This window comes from Nycticebus coucang, chromosome 13 (genome assembly GCF_027406575.1).
Source record: "Nycticebus coucang isolate mNycCou1 chromosome 13, mNycCou1.pri, whole genome shotgun sequence".
Taxonomy (NCBI): Eukaryota; Metazoa; Chordata; class Mammalia; order Primates; family Lorisidae; genus Nycticebus; species Nycticebus coucang.
Genome location: NC_069792.1, coordinates 5,970,551 through 5,993,621, shown reverse-complemented (window position 1 = coordinate 5,993,621; position 23,071 = coordinate 5,970,551). Strand labels below are relative to the sequence as shown.

The following is a 23,071-nucleotide window of genomic DNA, read 5'->3' as shown; positions in this document are numbered from 1 at the left end:
CAGGTTTGATAGTTTGTGGTTTCCTTGTTATTATGTTCAAGAAATCTAATAATTTTCTTCTTTATCTCCTCCCTGACCCAGCTGTCACTCAGTATAAGGTTGTTTAGTCTCTATGCCTTTGTGTGGGAATGAATGTTTTTTTTTTTATTAGAGTTGGGTTCTACCTTTATTCCCTGCGGTCTGAAAAGATAAAACGTATAATTTCTATTATTTTAAATTTGTTGAACTTTGACTGGTGTTCTCAGATATGATCAATTTTGGCATATGATTCACAAGCTGATGACAAGAACATATACTCAATAATTTGGGGATGGTATGTTTTCTATATGTCTATTAAGCCCAATTGTTCTATGGTAGCATTTAAGTCCCCTGTTTGTTTGCTTAGTTTCTGTTTTGAGGATCTGTATGGTTCTGAAGGGGGGCTGTTGAAGTCCCTATATATTATAGTATTTTTACAAATCTGGGAGCATTTAAGTTGAGTGCTTATATATTTAGAATTAATATGTCTTCATTTGTATTGTTCCCTTGGCCAACATATACTGCCCATCTTTGTTGTTTTCTCCTTTTGTGGCTTTAAATCCACTTGTATCTGCAAAGAAGAGTGTGGACCCTCCTTTCTTCTGATTTCCATTTGCTTGAAATGTTGTTTTCCAACCCTTCACCCAGAGTCTTGTTTTGTCCTTGGAAGTAAAACGTATTTCCTAAAGACACATATAGTTGGCTATTGCTTTTTTATCCAGTCATCCAGCCTGAGACTCTTCAGTGTGTAATTCAAGCCATTCACATGTATTGAAAAAACTTATAAATATGGTGGAGTACTTTCAACTTATTTTGTGGAGATCTGTTACCTGGTTTTATTACATGGGCCATTATGAAATAAGCCTTTCATTTCTGGGTGACTTTACTTCGCTGGTGGTCCACTGTGATGGTCTGTGTGTAGTATGGGCCTGAACACTTTCTGCAGTGTTGGTCTTGTAGTGACAAATTTCCAAATTCCAAGTAATTGCTTTTCAGTAAAACATTTGATTTCTCCATCAAATGTGCAACTTAGTTTGGTAGGACACAGGATCCTAGGCTGGAAATTGTTGTTGTTTTTTTGTTTGTTTGTTTTGAGTAAATTTAAAGTTGGAGCTCAATCTCTTCTGGATTCTAAAGTTCCAGCTGAGAAATATGCTGTCGTACTGATGGATCAGGCCCTGTAGGTCAGTCGGTGTTTACTCTTGGCTACTTGAAGAATTTTCTGTTTCATTTTGACTTTTGCCAAGTTCATTACAATGTGTCTAGAAGATGCTCTGCTTGAATTGAGACAAACTTGGGCTTGATATCCATCTAAAGGAGTGTGCCTGACTCTTTGGTGATTCTTGGAAAATAGTTGGTTATCATATCCTCCAGTAGGACTTCCATACCTTTAGGTTGTCCTTTTTTTACCTTCAGGGATACCTATAATTCATATGTTTGTTCGTTTTGTGAAGCCCCATAATTCTCTATGACATTGCTCTGCTTTTCTGTCTCCTTAAATTACTGAGTTAGCTCAAGCACCTTGTCTTATAGCTCTGAGATTCTTTCTTTTCCATGGTCTAATCTATTATTTATACTTTCTACTGCATCTTTAAGCTCCCTGAATGACTCCTTCAATTCTTTAAACTCTAATATATTATCCTTTCTAATTTCATCTTGTCTCTCTTTCGTTTCTTGAGTCAATTTTTGGATTTCCTTCTGGTGGTTTTCCATTTTCCCTTAAATGCCCTACAGTATTTTTGCCATCTGTATTCTAAATTCCCTGTCATTTTCATAATTTCTGTATAGGTGAGATCCTTCATCATATCTGTCTCATAATCCCTTAGGGGATCGATTTATTGTGGTTTTTCATGTTGCCAGAATTTTTTTCTCAATTCTTCATATGTCTCTTCTTCTTGATTACTTCCTTCCCTTACTTACTCCTCTCACTTCCTCCTTCTCCTTAATTTTCTTTGTCTCTATTCTTGAGTGTTGAAGTGGCCTTTTGGTACAGAGACAAAAGGGAAAGAAGAGAGCAAGAAGGGAGAAGAAAGTAAAAAATAATAATAGTAATAAAAAATAAATAATTTAAAAAAATTTAAAAAGGGAGAGGAAAAAGATGGAAAGAGAAAAATAGTGGTAAAAGTGGTGTTTGGCAGGATATTGTGCCCTGCACCCACAATCCCAACACTCTGGGGAACTGCAGTGCGGGTGTCTCCTGAGGTCAGGTGCTCCTTATTACTGGCCTGATCAAGAGCAAGATTCTGCCTCTAACAAATACAGGAAAAAAGAGAATAATGAATGATGCCCCATGATCATATCAATGTACACAGGTATGATTTAATAAAAAAAAAAAAAAAAAAAAAAAGAAACAGAAAGAAAAAAGTCAATCATATGTCACCACAGGGATCTGTAAAAACAATCCCTCAGGAGGCCAAGACGATATATTCTAACCCAGGAGTTCTAGGCCTCTATGAGCCAGGCCAATGCTGCATTGTCCCAGTCCAGCACTCAGAGCAAGGCTTTGTCCCAGAAATAAAAAACAGAACAAAACATACCAGAAAAGAAAAAACAAACGAAAAGGAAAGAATAATTTGCTTGTCAGTTAGGAGATTTATGAGATAATGATGAGAAAAATAGAAACAAATAAAAAAGAACAGAAGAACCCCTAAAAAAGATAGAAACTTTAAAAGAATTTTTTTTAACAAATAAATATAATGCAATATATTGTCTGAACAGCAGGTGGTGCTCTAGGGTTAGGAACCAAAAAAATTGAAAAAAAAGCATTACTTCCTCTTCCTTCTGTACTAGGGACAGGAAGTTATTAGCTAGTTACCATGGAGATGTAGTCTTGTTTTCTTACTTTATATGATTTTAATCTGGATGTGGTTGCTAGTGGTTGCTGGGCAAGCACTAAATCCCTATAAGGGTGAGAGAGCCAAGATCCTGAAGGCTATGCTCAACTCTGTCCAAGATAAACAGTTCCCCAAGACCACAAAAGGTTCTGTGTGGGAGGTGGGATCTGTCGAACTTGGCCATGTCTCAGTGGAAGTCAGCCCAAGGGCAGCTGCCCAAGTGCTGCTGGTGGAATCAGAGATGGTTTTGCACTAGGAACTGGGCCCCTGTGACTGTTGCTGATTCAAGGTTGCTTCTTCCTCTGTTTCTCCCTTGCAGCTCTCCCAACATGGAGAGGTTCTGGCAGCCATTCCTCCTGTAGAACAGGCAATGGGTCAAAACCCATCTGCCTGGTGACATTAAAGTGCATTCCCCAGCTCAAGCCCTCCCATTACTCAAAAAGAGGCTAAATGTCTTCCCTTTGCCCCTCCCTTTATGGAAGGACCAGCCTCTGCATACAACCCGGAGTCCTGCATGATCTGTTTCTGCTCATTTCCTACTGCCCCCCACACTCTACCAGTCTTTCCCAGAGTCAATCCAGACCCCAGCCTGCCCTACAGGGTGCCTTGGGGAGACATGGAGACTATCCTGAGGATTTGATCCCTTAAGGATTCCACATGTAGGCCTTGTCTCAGGGTCATTAGATTCCCCTTGTACTCATTTTCTGTGCTGGTTCTGCACCCTTCCCACCTCTTTGGTTCCTGGTATCCCGCATTGTCTCATTGTACCATCGAGTTTCTGTGCAGGACAATCCAGTGAGAGGTGGCTGGTGAGCCCTCACCTCAATCTTACAAAGAGCAGCTAATGAGGATTTGTCTCTAGTCCGCCACCTTGCCCCTCACCCAAATATCAACACATTTTCTAACAACATATCCTCACTTCGTGTCTGTATCACATTTTGATAATTATCACAATATTTCAAATATTTCATTATTTTTATATTTGTTATGGTGATCTGTAATAACTGCTAATGATCTTTGATGTAATAATTGTAATTATTGTGGAGAACCACAAACCATAGCCATATAAAATAGTGAACTTAATCAGTAAAAGTTACGTGTGTTCGAACTGCTCCATTAACCTGCCTTTCCGTTATCTCTCTCCCTTTCCTCAGGACTTCATATTCCTTAAGACAAAACAAGATTGAAATTAGACCAATTAATACTCTACAGTGGCCTGTAAGTTCAATTGAAAGGAAGTCACATATCTCTCCCTTTAAATCAGAAGCTGGAAATGATTAAGCTTTAATGAAGAGGGCTTGTTGAAAGCCAAGAAAAGCTGAACGCTAGGCCTAATGCACCAAACAGCTTATTTGTATACACAAAGAAAAAGTTCTTGAGGAAAATTTGAAGTGCTATTCTAATGAACACAGAGATGATAACATTATTGCTGATAAGGAGAAAGTTTCAGTGGTTTAGATAGAAAATGAAACCAGCTACAATCTTCCCTTAAGCCAAAGCCTAATTCAGGGCCTTGCTCTCTTTAATTCTATGAAGACTTAAAGAGATGAGGAAACTGCAGAAAAATAGTTAAAAGCTAGCATAGGTAGGTTCATGAGGTTTTTTTTTTTTTTAAGAGACAGAGTCTCACTTTATCACCTTCAGTAGAGTGCTGTGGTGTCGCAGCTCACAGCAACCTCCAACTCCTGGGCTTAAGCGATTCTCTTGACTCAGCCTCCCAAGCAGCTGGGACTATAGGTGCCCGCCAGAACACCTGGCTATTTTTTTGTTGCAGTTTGGCTGGGGTCGGATTTGAACCTGCCACCCTCAGTATATGGGGCTGGCACCCTACCCACTGAGCCACGGGCACCACCCAGTTCATGAAGTTTAAGGAAAGAAGCCATCTCATAACATAACAGTGCAAGGCGAAGCAGCACATGCTGCTGTAGAAGACGCTGCAGCAAGTTAGATGCCCTAGCTAAGATCACTGAGGAAGGTAGCCACACTGCACAGATTTTACATAGAGATAAAACAGCTTTACATTGGAAAAAGATACGATCTAGGACTTTTACAGCTAGAGAGGAGACGTCAAGGCCTGGCTTCAAGGCTTTCAAAGGACAAGCTGCCTCTCTTATTAGGAGCTAATGTAGCTGGTGATTTTCAGTTGAAGCCAATGCTCATTCACACAATCCTAGGGCTTGTAAATATTAGGCTAAATCTGCTCTGTCTGTGCTCTATCAATGGAACAACAGAGCCTGGGGATGGCACATCTATATATAGCATGGATTACCAAATATTTTAAGCCTGCTGTTGAGACTTCTTTTAAAATATTACTGCTCATAGACAATGTACATAGTTGCCCAAGAGCTCTGATGGAGATGCACATGGAGATTAATGTTTTCTTTTCTTTTTTTGAGACCGAGTCTCACCATATCACCCTTGGTAGAGTACTGTGGCATCACAGCTCACAGCAACCTCAGACTCTTGGGCTTAAGCCCAAAGGATAATTATTATATTAATATAATATTATATATATATTATTTTTAAGATAAATTCACAAAAACATACTACAAAGAAGCATAAGCATTATGAAATGATCATATGATATAACACTGAAAGGATTTAATATCCTAATTGTCAGAAAAGTTAAGGACACATTTGTTGGATTCCCAAATGTAAGATTCTCTAACTTTCATACATAGTTTTAACCTCCAACTATTAAGATTCAGGATGCTAATCCCATTACAGTAGTCACTGCTGCTAACGCTGTGATCTCCACTGCCTTTCAAAGTCTGGGCAAGTAGAACGGTAATAGGCACCCCACCACCTCGTGGGAAGTGATCTCATTACTTCAGTATGACTCAGTTTGAGAGTTATCTTCAACAGGGCAAAAGAAAGTAAATATTTATAGCAAGATAAATGTTAATATTATGTTGACATAGTTGACAAATGTGAACCCTTCAAGTGAGCCGAGAGGGTTGGAATCAACTTCATTTTACCTTGACAAAGATCACAAATTCTCTTGGAATATCTGTATAGCCTGCTGACGATTCATCAGCTATTTCACCATGACGACTGAAATTTACTATATGACCAGGAACCAGTGCTGACTCAAGAAGTGCACGGCGGTTGGGCTGATAAAGCACCCGCAGCTCAGTGGCAGCTTCACCAGTAGCCTAAAACAAAGAAAAGAAGCCAAACTATATTAGCAAGAGAAAAAAATTAGAAATTGGGCTCAGCGCCCACAGCTCAAGCAAGTAGGGCACCAGCCACATACACTGGAGCTGGCAGTTCTAATCCAGCCCGGGCCTGCCAAACAATGACAAATACAACCAAAAAATAGCCAGGCATTGTGGCAGGTGCCTATAGTCCCAGCTACTTGGGAGGCAGAGGCAGGAGAATCGCGTAAGCCCAAGAGTTTGAGGTTGCGGTGAACTGTGACACCAGGGTACTCTATTCCAGGGCAACTGCTTGAGACTCTGTCTCAAAAAAAAAAAAATTAAAAATTTACATTTTATATATACACACACCCATACACACAGAGTGTACCAAAAAATGTATTGGTACATTTTAAGAAAGGGGAAAACTGTATTAAAATTGTAATGCTCAAGTCATATTTGACTTCTGCAATTATAAGGGTGCTCAAAGTGACTTGCATTCATCTTTTGTTACTGGTATATACTGAATATTACAATTTTATTATAGTTTTTTCCTTTCATAAAATGTGTAAATCTGCATACTTTTGGCACCTTCTGTATATGCTACATTTATGTTTATATGTATATGTATGTATATACAAGTCTACTACTTCACTTTATAGAATCCTGGTATTATTTATAAAATACCATGATTTTATAATTCAAACATTTTATTCCCCAACTTTATTTCTGGTGACTTACTTCAAGAATTCTTCTCTTGATTTCTCAGAACTCATGGCAGAGTGTTGGGTAAGTCCAATGGCAAGATAACTTAATGAGATGTTAATATGTACTTTATCGGCACCTGTAGCTCAGCGGCTAGGGCACCAGCCATGTACACGGGGACTGGCATGTTTGAACCCAGCCCAGGCCTGCCAAATAACAATGACAACTACAACAACAACAACAAGAAAATACCCAGACATTGTGGTGGGCAATTGTAGTCCCTGCTAGTTGGGAGGCTAAGGCAAGAGAATCACTTAAGCCCAAGAGTTTGAGGTTGCTGTGAGCTATGATGCCACAGCACTCTACCAAGGGTAACATAGTGAGACTCTATCTCAACATATATATATATATATAATATATTATCACTGTTTATTTCTCATTTCTTCATTTTTGTCCTCTTAATTTAAGACAACTTGGGACTAAAAACTGAAATTAACCAGTCTTATCTCACTCTTAGAGGTTTTGCTTTCAAAAGACTAAATGAATAAAGGAAGCTAAGCTCCCGGGAGGCACTCCTAGTCTCAGCAGTGTGAGATCCTATCCCATCCCATATCTCCTCAGTGCCCCAGGGAGGCAGGGGGCCTGGAGAGAAGGGGCTCACTGGTACAGCTTAAATGGCTAAGTCTACCAACCTCAGTAAAAAGTACCACTGACCAAAGACAGCAAGGAAGCAGAGGAGCTATTCTTCTTCAAGAAACCATCTGACATTTGGTAAGTACAGCCCAGTGACCAGCATAGACCAAAGCTATCAAGACTGTCAACAGGTTCACGGAGGCCCCATATCAGGTAAAATCTTCTGTGGGAGAAGATGAGTCCCATAGTAACTAAGAGAGAATCTCCCACCAACCTCATACAGCCTAGTATGCTAGAATGGGGAGCCTTAAAGGTAAAGAATTTGATTTTGGAAAAGTAAATAAGACATTTCTTCAATTCTTAACTCAATTGAGTAAATTCTGTACCCACTACATTCATCTTTATTAAGCATTTACTATAACCAGGTTCTGTGCTGATGAGAACGTGCTATTAAGTATAGTGTAGGATACTTTACTAACTCCAGAGCAGAGGAAAAAGGCTTCATGAAGAAACTCTGGCTGATTAATCACTTACCATGAAATTCAGGCCTATAAATTACACAAATTTTTTTTCAATAATTATTATTTTCTATTAAGTTAAACAAAATGCTATGAGTTAGAAATAATTAATGTTCTATAATGTTACATAAGTAAGCGCATCATGAGTGTTAGTGTTACGTTTTCTGTGTTCAGTTTCTGCTTCTGTCTTCAATTTATGCTTTCACCCTAGCTTGTGATTCTATACAACTCACGTAATTCCTCTATATTTCACATTCCTCTTATGTTAAATGGGGATAATAATGAATTCTTTCATATAGTAGATTTAAGAGTTAAATATTATAATACATAGTAAGCACTTAAAACAGTATATACTGTGCTAATATGATTTTTCAAAATAAATAACATGCATGAATTGTATATAGAGCTTTATATTAATATATTAGAAAGCATTTTGCAAGGTGGGCATGATGGTTCATGCTTGCAGTCCCAGCTAACTTAGGAGGCTACAGTGGAAAGATTGCTTGAAGCCAGGAGTTTAAGAACAGCCTGGGTAATGGAAGACATACCAAGACCCAGGGTCTTTAAAAAAAACTACTTTTCAAACTACATTTCAAAGGTAGTTCAAAAACTACCTTTCAAAGGAGTTTAAAGTCAGACTCCTTCTGAAAGCTCATTAAAATTTCTAACATTATCAGAGAATTAGTATAATCTCAATAATTAGTGAAACAAAACAGAATAATGGGAAAAAGTACAAACCAAAGGAAAATACAATTTGATAATCTTACCAAATATTTTCTACAAAAACATATTATACAAGGACACAATACTATTGATACAGCAAAGAGAAATTCACATACCATTCCAGTGACTGAGCCATTGTCCAGAGCAAGAGAAAGATGCCTCATCTCATGACTTTGAAAAACGCATATATTTTCTTTGTTGAAAATAACATCAAAGAGACCTAGAAAACATTTTTTAAGTATTAGCAAGTAATTTGTGCTTTTAAAGCTTTTGGTTATTCAATTATATACTAAAACCTCCTAATATATTTTATGTCTATCAAGAAATGTTTTTAGGCAGGACACAGTGGCTCACGCCTGGAACCCTAGCACTCTGGGAGACTGAGGCAGGTGCACAGCAAAGGACTCCTACCCAGAGCGACAGAGTGAGACTCTGTCTCAAAAAAAAAAAGCAGAAATGTTTTTGGTCAAAGATAAAAGGCCTCCTCACATTATGTTCAGCTGATGAACATTCACAAATATGTTCTTTTCTCACATATGTATATTTGAATAAAATAATCTTTAAAATAATTGATTCCTTGACGTATGACTTATTTCCTAATGAGTTGCTAACATTTGTCTCTATGTGGTGTATGAGTATGTGTGATGTGTACGTCTATATAGGCACATCTATAATACATAATGTATTACAATATTTATATACTATAAAAATGTAACAAAATACATAATATACATTATATAATATCTTTAAAAGGATTTCATAGTAACAAAGTTAGATTTTCTAAAACAAACCAATCCTTCCTTTCTGACCATTGTCAACACTACCCACTTTGCATTAACTTCAAAGATGGAGTAAATATATACCAAATGAAGATGGATTATAGTAGTTTCTGGGTAATTTCAACTTCCAAATTACGATTTTAACATGGAATTGTTAGTATGTTTGTTTGAATTAACCACTTTATTGCATGTATACATTCACCTAGCCTTAGTAAATACAAGTAATTAATCCTCCCTTTGTATTTTCATTCCAATTAACCACATGGGCAAACGCTTTTAGTTAAGAACAGAAGCAGAGTTTAACTACAAAACTCCAAATTTTAAAAGAATTTCACTATATATTTAAATGATCTCATATTCATTTAAAATCCTATTTCTAAAAGTGAAAGCCTTATTAGTTCAATAGACCACTCAAAATGGAAAGCTTTTTGCCTAATTAATCTCTATTTTTGCCTACCTAATAAAAGACATACTAATGATAAAGAGTTAAGGATCTTCACAAGATATCAGTGAGCACTTAAAGATACCTTGGGGGTAAGGGTGTTCTTGAAATGAGGGAAAAGGCAAGAGGTAGGAATTCCGACTTTGAATCTGACACTGAGTCATTAGATAACCTTGGACAAAGCACCTTGCTCTCTCTGTACACATTTCCTCATCAATAAAATCAAGGCAAGACTTCTTACAAAACCAGAGAAAATAATTACAGCTTATCATCACCAAATACTCACTGGAAATCGGGCTAAAAACTACATAGCTCAATCATTAGTAATGACCTAGAGAGAAATTTGAATTCCATTAGTACCAAATAAAGAGGTAAGGAGACCAAAATAAATTCATACAGGTGGCAAGTTTTGGAAGTGGCTATATTTTTTTGTATGAGGGAAGTGCAAATTAACACCACAGAGAGGTATCACCTGATCCCAATTAGAATGGCTTCTATTAAAATGTCTCTTTGCTGGCGTAGATGCAAAGAGAAAGGAACGCTTATACACTGTTGGTGTGTCTGCAAATGAGCACAACCTCCATGGAAAATAGTACAGAGATTCCACAAAGAACTAAAAGTAAACCATTTGATCCATCAATCCCACTAATGGGCATGTACTCAAAACAGACAGACAGAAAACCATGTAAGTCCATAAGTATAATTCACCATATCAACAGAAGCAAAAGCAAAGACCATATGATCCTCTCAATAGATGCAGAAAAAGCATTTGCTAAAATTCAGCATCTTTTTCTAACAAGAACACTCAAGGAAATAGGCATAAGTGACACATTTCAAACTGATTGAAGCCATCTCTGGCAAACCCACAGCTAATATCATACTGAATGGAGTAAAATTAAAAGCTTTTCCACTTATAACTGGAACCTGACAAAGATGTCCTCTATCGCCACTACTATTCAACATAGTTCTAGAAGTTCTAGCCAATACAGTCAGGCAAGAGAAGGAAATAAGGGGCATCCAAATGGGTACAGAGGAGGTCAATCTCTCACTCTTTGCTAAAGATATAATCTTATACTTAAGAGTACCCCAGAGATTCAACCACAAGACTCCTGGAAGTGATCAAGAAATATGGTAACATCTCCCTGGATGGAAGTGGAACACATTATTCTTAGTAAAGCATCACAAGAATGGAGAAGCGTGAATCCTATGTACTCAATTTTGGTATGAGGAGAATTAATGACAATTAAGGATGCAGTAGGGGAGGGGGAAGGGGAGAGCAGAGAGAGGGAAGAAGGGGTGGGGCCTTGGTGTGTGCCACATCTTTTGGGGGCAAGACTACAATTGTAAGAGGACAAATGCAATCAGTGTAACCTGGTTTCTTGTACCCTCAATGAATCCCCAACAATAGAATAAATAAATAAATATGATGACATTGCAAGGTATAAAATCAATGACCACAAATCAATAGCCCTTATATATGCCAACAACAGCCAAGTTGAAAAGCTAATCAAAGACACAATTCCCTTCACAGTAACTTCAAAGAAAATGAAATAACAAGAAATATAACTAACAAAAGATGTGAAGGACCTCTACAAAGAGAATTATGAAACCCTAAGAAAAGAAATAGCAGAAGATATTAACAAATGAAAGAATATACCATGCTCATGGCTGGGAAGAATCAACATTGTTAAATGTCTATACTTCCCAAAGCAATCTACAGATTCCATGAAATTCCCATCATGATTTGGAAAAGTGGAAAAATAGTTCTTCATTTCATATGGAACCAGAAAAAAACTTATATAGCCAAGGCAATTTTTAGTAATAATAATAAAGCCAAACTGTGGTATATGTATACCATGCAATACTATTCAGCCAAAGAAAGGATGGTGACTTTACATCTTTTGTATTAACCTGGATGAAGTTGAAACACATTCTTCTTAGTAAAATAGTGCAAGAATGGAAAACCAAATATCCAAAATACTCAATACTAATATGAAGCCAGTAGACAATCTAATTCACACCCACAGAAGAGAAAAACTCATTTCAATTCAAATTGGGAGGCAGGGGAATAAGGAAAGGGGGAGAGGAGAAAAGGGGGCTTGGGATGCTCCCACTTAATGGGCACAATGTAGGGGTGTATGTCACACATTTCGGGTGCAGAACACAATGACAACAAGGACTCTACATAACAAGCTCAAATATTATAATCTAGTTGTTTGTACCTTCACATTAACCTGAAATTAAAAAAAAAAAAATTCAGGTGCCAGTTGAGAAATAAAATAAAATACAAAAAAAAAAAAAAGACTCCTATACGCAAATATTTATTGCAACACAATTTACAATTGCTAAACTGGGGAATCATCCCAAGTGCCCACCAATTCATGACTAACGAAATGTGCTTTATGCATACCACTACTCAGCCACAGAAAGGATGACTTAATACCTTTTTCAACAATTTAGACGGAATTGGAGACCATTTTTCTAAGTGAAGTAACCCAAGAATGGAAAAATAAATACCATATGCACTCTCTATTATATTGGAACTAACCAATGGGCACACATGCACAGAGGGAAGTAAAACTAAGTGGAAATAAAGCAGGATGAGGGGGAAAGGGGCATGGGTGAAAACCTACCTTATGGGTATAGTGAACACGTTTTCAGCAATAAGATATCACCTAACTCCAATGATAATGGCGTTAATTAAAAAAAACAAAACAACATATGCTGGTGTGGACTCAGAGGAGAAAGGAACTCTTACACAATGTTGGTGGGACTGCAAACTAGTACAACCTCAACTAAAAGGTGTATGGAGATACCTCAAAGAACAAAAAGACCTACCATTTGATCCAGTAATCCCATTATTGGTTATTTACACAAAGGAGGAAAAAATCATCTTATCAAAAACCCATGTGCATTATAATGTTTATTGCAGCACAATTGTCCAATCAACTCAAATGCCATCAATATATGAGTGGATTAATAACATGCGAGATAATACTCAGGCATTAAAAAAAAAGTGAACTAATACCTTTTCTAACAACCTGGATGGAACTGGAGACCATTCTTCTAAATGAAGTATCACAAAAACGGAAAAACAAGCACATGTACTCACTATTTACTATATTGGAACTAATTGATCAACATCCATGTGCACATTTAGTGGTAAAACTCAATGGAAAGCAAGGAGGTGGGAGGGGCCGGTCCAGGAAGGGTAAATTCATACCTAACAAGTATAATGCTCACTACCTGGATGATGGGCACACTTACTACTTTGACTCAAACTGTACAAAAGCAATTGATGTGAGCGGTACCTGTGGCACAAGGAGAAGGGCGCCAGCCCCATATACCAGAGGTGATGGGTTCAAACCCGGCCCCAGCCAAAAACTACAAAAAAAAAAAAGCAATTCATGTAACATAACATTTGTATTTGTAATGTTCTGAAATAAAAAAAAAAATTTTAAGGGCTAAAAAGAAAAGTGTTCTCAGAAAAAAAGAGACTATGACACTCAGAAAAAGAGGTACATACAGTAGAGCTGTCGATATTTTTTTTTCTCTTTCTCTTTGTAATCCTAGTTTCTCTTTCTAGGAAGGGGTAATCCCAAAATCTCAATTGCCAGATGGATTTTCTATATATTTCCTGATTACTGGCTATTGAAGACACAATAAATCAAACCAATAAATAGTTACTTAACACACATTTAAAAAATAACATTGTAAATATGCATAGGGCCCCAATCTCTCTCAGCTTTTGAAATTTCTCCTAAGAAGTTTGTTATTAGTCTGATGGGTTTTCCTTTATAGTTGATCAGACATTTTTCTTCAGTTGCTTTTAAAATGTACTTCATGTTGACTTTAGGTAATATGATGACTACATGCCCTGGTGAAGTCCGTCTGGCAATGTGTGTCTCCCTGGTGTTCACTGAGCCTCTTGCATCAAAATCCCTTGTAGATGAGGGAAGTTTTCCTCAATTATTTTCTCAAATAGGTCTTCAACAGTTTTTACTTTTTCTTCTTCTCCTTCAGGAATACCTATGACTTGCAGATTTAGACATGATACATAATTCCATATTTCTCCAAGGTTCTGTTCATTTGTAAAAGTTCTTATTTATTTTTGTCTAATTTAAAAATCATGTCTTAAAGCTCTGAAATTCTTTCTTCTAGATGTTCCATTGTGTTCTCATTTTCAGAAATTTTTTTAAATATCTCTAGTCAATTTTTCATTCATATCATGAATTATTTTTCTTGTTTCTTCATGTTTGTTTTCGACTTTCTCTTGGATCTCATCAAGCTTCCTTACAATCCATATTTTAAATTCTTTTGTCATTTCAAAATTTTCTTTTTATTTTATTTTATTTTTTTTTTTATTAAATCATAGCTGTGTACATTGATATGATCATGGGGCATCATTCACTAGCTTTACAGACCATTTACCAAGTTTCACATATACCCTTGTAAGATGCACCCCTGGTGTAATCCCACCAATCCCCTTCCCTCTACCCACTTCCCTCCTCCCTCCCCTCCCTTTCCCCCTTCCCCCTATTCTTAGGTTGTAACTGGGTTATAGCTTTCATGTGAAAACCCTAAATTAGTTTCATAGTAGGGCTGAGTACATTGGGTACTTTTTCTTCCATTCTTGAGATACTTTACTAAGAAGAATATGTTCCAGCTCCATCCATGTAAACATGAAAGAGGTAAAGTCTCCATATTTCTTTAAGGCTGTATAATATTCCATGGTGTACATGTACCACAATTTATTAATCCATTCGTGGATCGATGGGCACTTGGGCTTCTTCCATGACTTAGCAATTATGAATTGAGCTGCAATAAACATTCTGGTACAAATATCCACTGCTAGAGAGCAATGTGATCCTTCAGGGGGTCATTACATTCTATTTTTTCTCACTACCAGAGCTCTTATGCTGATTCCTTCTCATCTGCAGAAGGTGCCATTTCTTATTTTTGAATCTACTTGTGTTTGGATCTCACACCACAACACGAACCTGTGTCAGTCTCTCCTCTCAGTTCTGACAGCAGGGGCTCCTTCCCCACTTAAAATCATATAGTAAATCTCATCCCCATACCTCTGAGTGACATGATCAATTCTGGCAGGATGGGACCAAGCCAAGGACCTGTCCTCAGGACCCTGAGTTCAAGCATTGACTGTGATAGGGAGGGGCAGGCTGGTTCCAGGCTGCCCATGGAAGTCTCAGATGGCTCAGTAGTGCTACAGGCCTGCTGCTGGGAAGGGCACACCCCTCTCAACTGGAGCGGGCAGGTGGGCAGCTCTAGAGGAGATCAACAGGTGTGAGGCATGTGGTCCAAACACCCTTTGGTCCCACATAGCCCACAACTGCAGGGGCAGAACTTGTCTTTGGGACATATAAAAGTGCTGGGACTCTCCCTCCCTGGCCACATCCTGCAGAATCAATAGAAGCCTCAGGGAAGAAACCAGAGCCTTGGGGGATGGGTTCCCAGAATGGATCTGTACTGCAGCTGCTCAATGTCCAGAAGCCCATGGGGAGTTTGAGCAGTATCTCTGTGCGATCTCCAGGTAGCTCGTTATGCCAGTCTAGAGGCCAGAGGGATTGAGTCTTCTGTAGCCAGAATTGTAAAGGTCCATGGAAGGAGTGGAGAGTGTTAGAAGTCTCTCATTTGCCCCTTCGTAGGTCCAGGTTCAGGGACTGCTTGAGGCTCTTAGTGACCCAAAGCATGCCGTCCTGCTTCCTCTTCCTCCATCCTCAGCGTCTCTCATTGTATCTCTGTTATATTCCAGCATGCTTTCCAACATGATCTACTCAAAGTGTGGGTATCTTCTCAATGTTTTGGTTCTTCTACGAGAAAGAGGCACACAACAGCCGCATCTGGTCAGCCATCTTGCCAGACCTCTATTTCACCTTCTTTAGGATAGTCCTACACATGGAAAAGTGCTTCAAATAAAAATAATAGATGTAACTGTTAGGAAGTAGTAGATAAATGTATTACATTTTTTAAACTTGAAAAAAATCCTTTAATTATAGTAAAGAAATAAGATTCAAGATAAATATTTATCTAGCCAAGGGCCTAATAGTAGGCAGTTAATAAGTACTAAATAAACAGGTACAAATTATACCTTTCTATGTATTTTCAATATTAGATTTATAATAGAAATGAGGTCTAATTACAACCAGAATAGCTTGATTCCTAGCAACCAAAAACCTAATAATAACACTAACAAAAAAATGTAGGTACCTACATGAAGAGAAATCAACAACACATGCATACAAATGTAAATAGACAGAATGTAAGTATTCCTGAATGAACAGATAGGACATAAAAGTCCCTTCCTCGAAACTCTTTACTGCCTTTCTGTTATGAAATTGTTAATGAACATAGAAGCCCATAACAACTATAAATGTGTATAGCACTCTTACTGGAATACAGTCCACAGTGGCTCGCTTTTTTTGTTGTGATAAAAGTCACCATTTTTACCATTCTAACGTGTATAACAGAGTGGCAGGTGGTTGTGCAACCATCACCACTATCTAGTTCCAGAACTTTTAATCATTCCAAAGAAAAATCATACCCATTAAGCAGTCAATCCCCATTCTCTGTCCTCTAGCAACCACTATTGCACTTTCTGTCTCTATCAATTCGCCTCTTCTGGATATTTCTTACAAATGAAATCATACAATATGTGGCCTTTGGCATCTTCCTTCTTCCAATTAGCATAATGTTTTACAAGTTTCATCCATGTTATTGTCTCTATCAGTACTTCATTCCTTTTTGCAGATGCATGCTATTTCATTGTATTAATAAGTCACATTGCTTTATCTGTTCATCAGTTGATAAGCACTTGGGTTGTTTCTGTCTTTTGACTATTGTGATAGTGCTGCCAAGAACATCTGTGTACAAGTTTTTGTTTTCAATTCTCTTGGCTATATACCGAGGAGTAGAAATGCTAAGTCACAGGACAGTTTTACATTAGCTTACTGGGAAACTACCAAATTGTTTTCCAAAGCATCTGATCCATTTTTACATTCCCATGAGCAAGACATGAGGGTTTCATTTTCTCCACACCCTTGTCACCATTTCTTACTGTCTATTGTTTTTATTACAGCCATCCTAGTGGGTATGAAGTGGTATATGATTTTGGTTTTGATTTCCATTTCTCTAATAACTGATGACCATGGACATTTTTTTCAGGTGTCTGTTGGTGTTTGGGTATCTTCAAATAAATGTCTAGTCAAGTACCTTTTAACTGGATTGTCTTCTGTTACTGAATTGTGACATTTTATATAATTATCAGGTATATGACTTGCAAATATTTGCTCGGCCTTTTATGGGTTATCTTTTCACCTCTTCATGAAAAGCATCTTTTTTTTTTTTAACAAGACATACCAGCAAAGATCTTGATAATATCTTTTGAGGCACACACATTTTTAATATGCTGATGTCCAATTTATTATTTCTTGGTTTCTTGGCTTTCGATATCACATGTAAGAAACTACTGACTATTACAAGGACATGCAGGTTTACACCTACGTTTCCTTCCAAGAGTTTCATAGTATTAGGTCCTACATTTAGGTCTTCAGTTCATTCTGATTTAAATTTTGTATATGTTGTGAGGTAAGGGTCCAAATTCATTCTTTTGCATTTGGACATAGAGTTTGTCCCAGTGCCATTTGTTGAAGAGGCTATTCTTCCACCAGTGGGTAGTCTTGGCACCCTTATCAACAACTGAACATGGGTTTATTTCTGAACTCTTGATTCTATTTCTGTAACATATCTATCCTTATGCCAATACGATGCTGTTTTCATTAGTTTAGCTTTGTAGTAATTTTTGAAATCAGGAAATTTGAGCATTCCAATTTTGCTCTTTTTCAATATTGTTTTGGCTATTTGAGGTCTCTTAAATTCCATGTCAAATTTAGGATTAGCTTTTCCATTTCTGCAGAAAAGGGTATTGGAATTTTGACAGAGATTGCTCCGGGGAGTATTGCCATGTTAACAATACATAGTATTAAGACTTATAGTGCACAAACATGAGATGCCTTTCCAGCTGCTTAGGTCTTCTTCCTTTTAAGAATGTTTTTGTTATTTTTGTTATAGTTGTCATCGTTATTTTAGCAGGCCCAGGCTGGGTTCTAACCTGCCAGCTCCCGTGTATGTGGCTCGTGCCCTACCACTAAGCTACAAGTGCTGAGCCTACCCATCTTATTTTATAACTTTCACTGCCCCTAAACTTTTTGTTTTCTATTTTAAAGCATTCCATTCATTATACCATTTCAGTGTGCACCTCTACCAAATAAGAATAATTTTTTAAAAAGTGTCAATATCACGTGAAATTATACATGTAACACAAAATTAACAATAAATCCTTGAAATCGTCAAAAAAAAAAGAATGTTTTGTAGTTTTTGGTTTTCAATTCTTACTCTTTTAAGTTGAATTTATTCCTAAGAATTTGATGCTATTATAAACAGATTATTATAAACAGAATTATTCTCTTATATTTGTTTTTGGTTTATTAATAGCTATGACATAAAAATGTAAGTTTTTGTGTTGATCTTATATCCTATAACCTTGATAACTTTATTTATTAGGTTATCGTTTTTTGTGTGTGGATGCTTTAGGATTTTCTATATATGAGATCATGTCATCTATAAATGTAGTCTTACTTCTTCCTTTTTAATCTGGATGCTTTTTATTTCTTTTTCTTGCCTAATTGCTCTACTTAGAATGTCCAGTAAAAATTTTTAATAGCAGTGCCCAAAACAATCACCCTTGTCTTGTTTTTGGTTTAGGGGCATAGGGACAAAGAAGGAAAGCTTCCCCCTTCACTCTCTGAAAATCTGCTGAAGTACTCAGAGAGACCAGGAGGTTGTTTCTTTGGTTCAGTGCGTCAAAGCACGTCTGGGGTATCCTTTTCTGAGCCTCAACAAGTGGAAAGCATTCAGCCTTTAACCACTAACTATATTTCTAACTATGAGATTTTCTTTTTTCTAGTTTGTTTGTTTGTTTGTTTGGGACAGAGTCTCACTTTGACGCCCTCAGTAGAGTGCTGTGGCATCATAGCTCACAGCAACCTCAAACTCTTGCACTCAAGCGATCCTCTTGCTTCAGCTTCCCAAGTACCTCGGATTACAGGTGCTCACCACACGCCCAGCTATTTTTTAGAGACAGGGTCTCAGTTTTTCTCAGGCTGGTCTCAAGCTCATGAGCTTAAGCAATCTACCCACCTCCGCCTCCCAAAGTGCTAGAATTACAGGCATGAGCCACCACACTCAGCCTAGCTGTGAGTTTTTCATAAATGCCCTTTACCATGTAGAAGAAATGTCCTTATACTCCTACTTTGTTGAGTGTTTTTATCATGAAAATGGTATGGTTCATTACTTTTATATTAGAAATTTTCCTAATCTTTGCACTGCACTCTACAACAGACACTTTATAAAATGCACCTACGGTCATTAAAAAGGGATCAGTAGTAACACCATAGAAAAATTACACTAATATTCATAACTTTCCAGTGCACCACTGCAGAATGTAGAAATAAAGCAGCAACACAAGAAAGATGAGGATTCCAAGTAGAAATTTAAGTAATGCTGCCCTTTTCATTCCTAGCCATAACAGCGAAGCCCTTCCTAGTTCGCAGAGTAGGAAATATTGTGGGCAGTCACCTTACAGAACACTGTAGGAAGTGGTATATTAGTGATCTATTGCTGTGTAAGATACTACTCCCAAACTTCACAGCTTAAAACAAACATTTATTTCTTACAATTTCTGGAGATGTGTCTGCTTTTAGATCCAGTACTCCCAAGAAATGGGTCAGCAGCACTCAGAGAAATGTACACTCTAACTCTATGAGTATAGAAATAACTAAACTCACAACCAGCTTAATAATTACATAAAAAAAGGGCTTATGGTAACAAAAAAACACTGTTCTGTGGAGTGAAAATATCTCAGAAACTTGATCTTAAAATATTTTCCTTAAAAAATGTCCACAGGTCAGCACTGTTCATCACAACACTTTATAGGCATATGAAAGCTGATTCATGAGTGTGAATTTATGGGATGCTGAGCATAAACATCAGGAAATAATAGTGAAAGTAATTATCACACATAAGAGACCTCCTGTTGCAAAAATATCAGTTACACTGAGGAAAATTACTCACACTACCCTGCACCTGCCTCTTTTAGAATTGCTCATTCCGCATCTTAAGATGTTAGAAACACTGTAGGGTAAACATTTTCTCTATTTTCAGCCTCTACCCGTTAGTTTGCTCTACACAGAGGCTTACATGCTGGCGCTGGTGCTGGCTGCAGGTTGGTAACTCAGCGAGGGCTGTCAGAGCCAGTTCTTCCTTTAGGACTGCTCTGCATTTGTACCTGGGTTTCCTTACTACACAAGGGCTGGGTTCCAAGAAGGATTAATTCAAGAAATGAAGATAGAAGATGAAGATCTTAGAAGTTAAGCTGTTGATTCAGTCGCATTCACTTATTCAAAACATGGAGAAAGAGCTGACCTAGCAAGGAGTGAGGAAATCAGGCTCGAGGTGGGGATAGCAAGCTCCCTTTACAAAGTAGCCTGTGGAATGGGTATAGGAAGACAATTCTGCTTCATGTTCCTGCATGGTATACTCCCTCTGAATAAAAGCATTTACAAAATGTTTTTATAAGGAGACATTCTAACACAGGAAAGCTTAAAGACACATCTCTCTCTTGAGATGTTCTAAGGGAGTAAAGGTAAAGACAATTCTTTCCCCTCCCTGGAGGACGTTTGCTTACCTTCCAGAATAAAGCTAAGTTCCCTCTGTCTCTTTGTCTTACTCTCTTGAAGAAAGGATGGGCTGCCCTATATAAGGTCAGAGTTTCCTAAGTTGCAAATTGTACCCACCTAAATTTTCCAGTACCACCAGGCCCTCACATCATGACACTGCAAGCTGGGGTTCAGGAAACCCAATACAACATATTGTTCTGACTGCTGCCTTTGTTGTGAGAAATAAATGGTCCTGGTCTCTGACCAGTGGTCTCATGTTTCCCACGCATAGGGTAAACTTTAGACCCTTATAGCTTCTGATTTAATAATAAGACATATTTTGTGGCCATATTTTCAAATATAACCTACCATACTAATAAAAAAATATCATGAACATTGGCAACAAGGAATCTGGAGAACAGGATGTGAAGGATCATTTTGACTCATCTAAGTGGATAACCAATCCCAAGTGGAAACCAGTAGGTAAAGAAAATGTCCAAAGAATAATTCTGGAAAGAGAAGCTACTAGAAAGTATTCTGAGATACCCATATATTTTAATCAAAGAGAAAACTGGTATATCCCCCTAGGAACTAAAATATGAAGTAAGAGAGTTACATTTGGAGAAAATGCTATCGGTTAGCAACTCTAGCACATCCTAAAGGATGAACAGCATAGTTTCTAACAAAGTACAACAAAGTTAGACTAATGGATACAGAAGACAAATTTAGTGTAAATAGTTAAAAGTCAAAATTTCAAAGAGTTGGAGGTTTGGGTTCACAAAGACTTAACATCATCATCAATTTATTCTTTCCTTGTTAATTCCTACAGCTATGACTTTATGACCTATAGATATTAAACATCCAACCCATCTTTGCTTAGCTTTTCCTTTGTACCTTTACTGTGACACTATCTACAAACAACTATCATTGGAACCACTGCATGTATTTGTTGTTTTCATTACATTATCAATCTCTAGAATTCAGGATGATATTTCAGCTATTTCTGTGGCTCTCAAATTATTTCACATGTTGTGAACAGAATAGGCCCTTGACAGTAGAACTGACTTAATTCCTTAAATACTACTGCTTTTTATAAACAGTTAATATTTATTGCCTACATTTTATTCTTCATCTAAGTAATACCAAACATAATTTTTTCATAGTATATTGTTCTGCATAATGACACTGTCTGCTCAGATGTAAAGCCTATCTCTATTGATCATTTGAATTAATGCAGATAGTGAATTATTAAAATGGCCATCTGGGGGCGGCGCCTGTGGCTCAGTGAGTAGGGCGCTGACCCCATATGCCGAGGGTGGCAGGTTCAAACCCAGCCCCGGCCAAACTGAAACAACAAAAAAAAAAGCCGGGCGTTGTGGCGGGCGCCTGTAGTCCCAGCTGCTTGGGAGGCTGAGGCAAGAGAATCGCATAAGCCCAAGAGTTAGAGGTTGCTGTGAGCCATGTGACATCATGGCACTCTACCCGAGGGCGGTACAGTGAGACCCTATCTCTACAAAAAAAAAATGGCCATCTGAAAAAGAAGCAAAAGTATCAATTAAACTGTGTCTACAAATCTCCTTCCTTCAGCTCTGAGACCTGTCCTACATCACATAATTTGTCTAATGATTTTACCGTATTTGTCTTTCTTCTTTCCAATAGCGTCAACGGTGCCATCTGGATGCAGCTGGACAAACCCTCCAGTCAGGCTGTTGTAAAACTGAATGGTATTTCCTTTTGTGAACTTCCAGCATTCTGCGATCCACTAGGAAAACAAAAGAAAAGAACACCAGTATGAGAAGAAACAAGGAGGAGAAATTACTAAGACTACTATACACTATGCACTGTTTTAACACATCAAATAGCCATTTGAACACTGTTTGTACTAAATGAAGCTCAAAGCAAAATCTTACTGTTTCTTTTCTCTTAAGTTCTAGTTTCTCCCCTGAGAAGATAAAAAGAGGATGATTAATCTCAGCAGCATCATACTTTCTTCAGTCATCATAAAACACCATTTTCCAATAAATGTGTGCACAGAACTTACTCACAGAGAAGACCCCGTTATCCGTGGCATACAGTTCTCTGACAATTTTACTATCATCTTTCCCTTGATCCAGCCATCTGCAGAAAGAAAAGTGTATCAATTATTTTTAGGCTTTATATTTACTATACCATTGGCAATTATCTAACCAAGTCAGAAAGAATGAATAACAGGAATGGAAAAAAGACATGGATATCCAATTGTTAAAAGCAGAGGAGTACAGTGTGAAAAAGGTAATTCTAAAATGACTATGCCAGTATCTGATAGAATAAAATATGTTTTTCCCTAATCCACTCTATCAGTTAGCCTGCTAACTGCCAAAGTTAAGGGTTTTATGTTCTTTGAATCAATTATTTCATCCTATTCTTTGGCCACCAATTACAGTTCAAACTCTAGTCAGTAATTTCATAAATGGCTATTATTGGTTCCAGGAGGAAAGAGGTAGGAGAGCGTTGAAAGAAAAATCAAATCTATCATTACTACTAGAAAAATAACTCAAAAATCAAGACCC

At 37.5% G+C, this 23,071-nt stretch overlaps 1 protein-coding gene across 1 annotated transcript in view; it reads right to left on the bottom strand.

The window, feature by feature from the left end:
• Positions 1-23,071, bottom strand: part of RP1 (RP1 axonemal microtubule associated) — a 301,766-nt gene that overhangs the window by 182,080 nt on the left and 96,615 nt on the right. The window contains exons 10-14 of the mRNA XM_053558851.1: positions 22,564-22,640; positions 22,433-22,464; positions 22,155-22,284; positions 8,685-8,788; positions 5,831-6,007 (exon numbers count right to left, since the gene is read on the bottom strand). Of these exons, the coding sequence (XP_053414826.1) occupies positions 5,831-6,007; positions 8,685-8,788; positions 22,155-22,284; positions 22,433-22,464; positions 22,564-22,640 (520 nt within the window). The remainder of the gene's footprint in view (positions 1-5,830; positions 6,008-8,684; positions 8,789-22,154; positions 22,285-22,432; positions 22,465-22,563; positions 22,641-23,071) is intronic.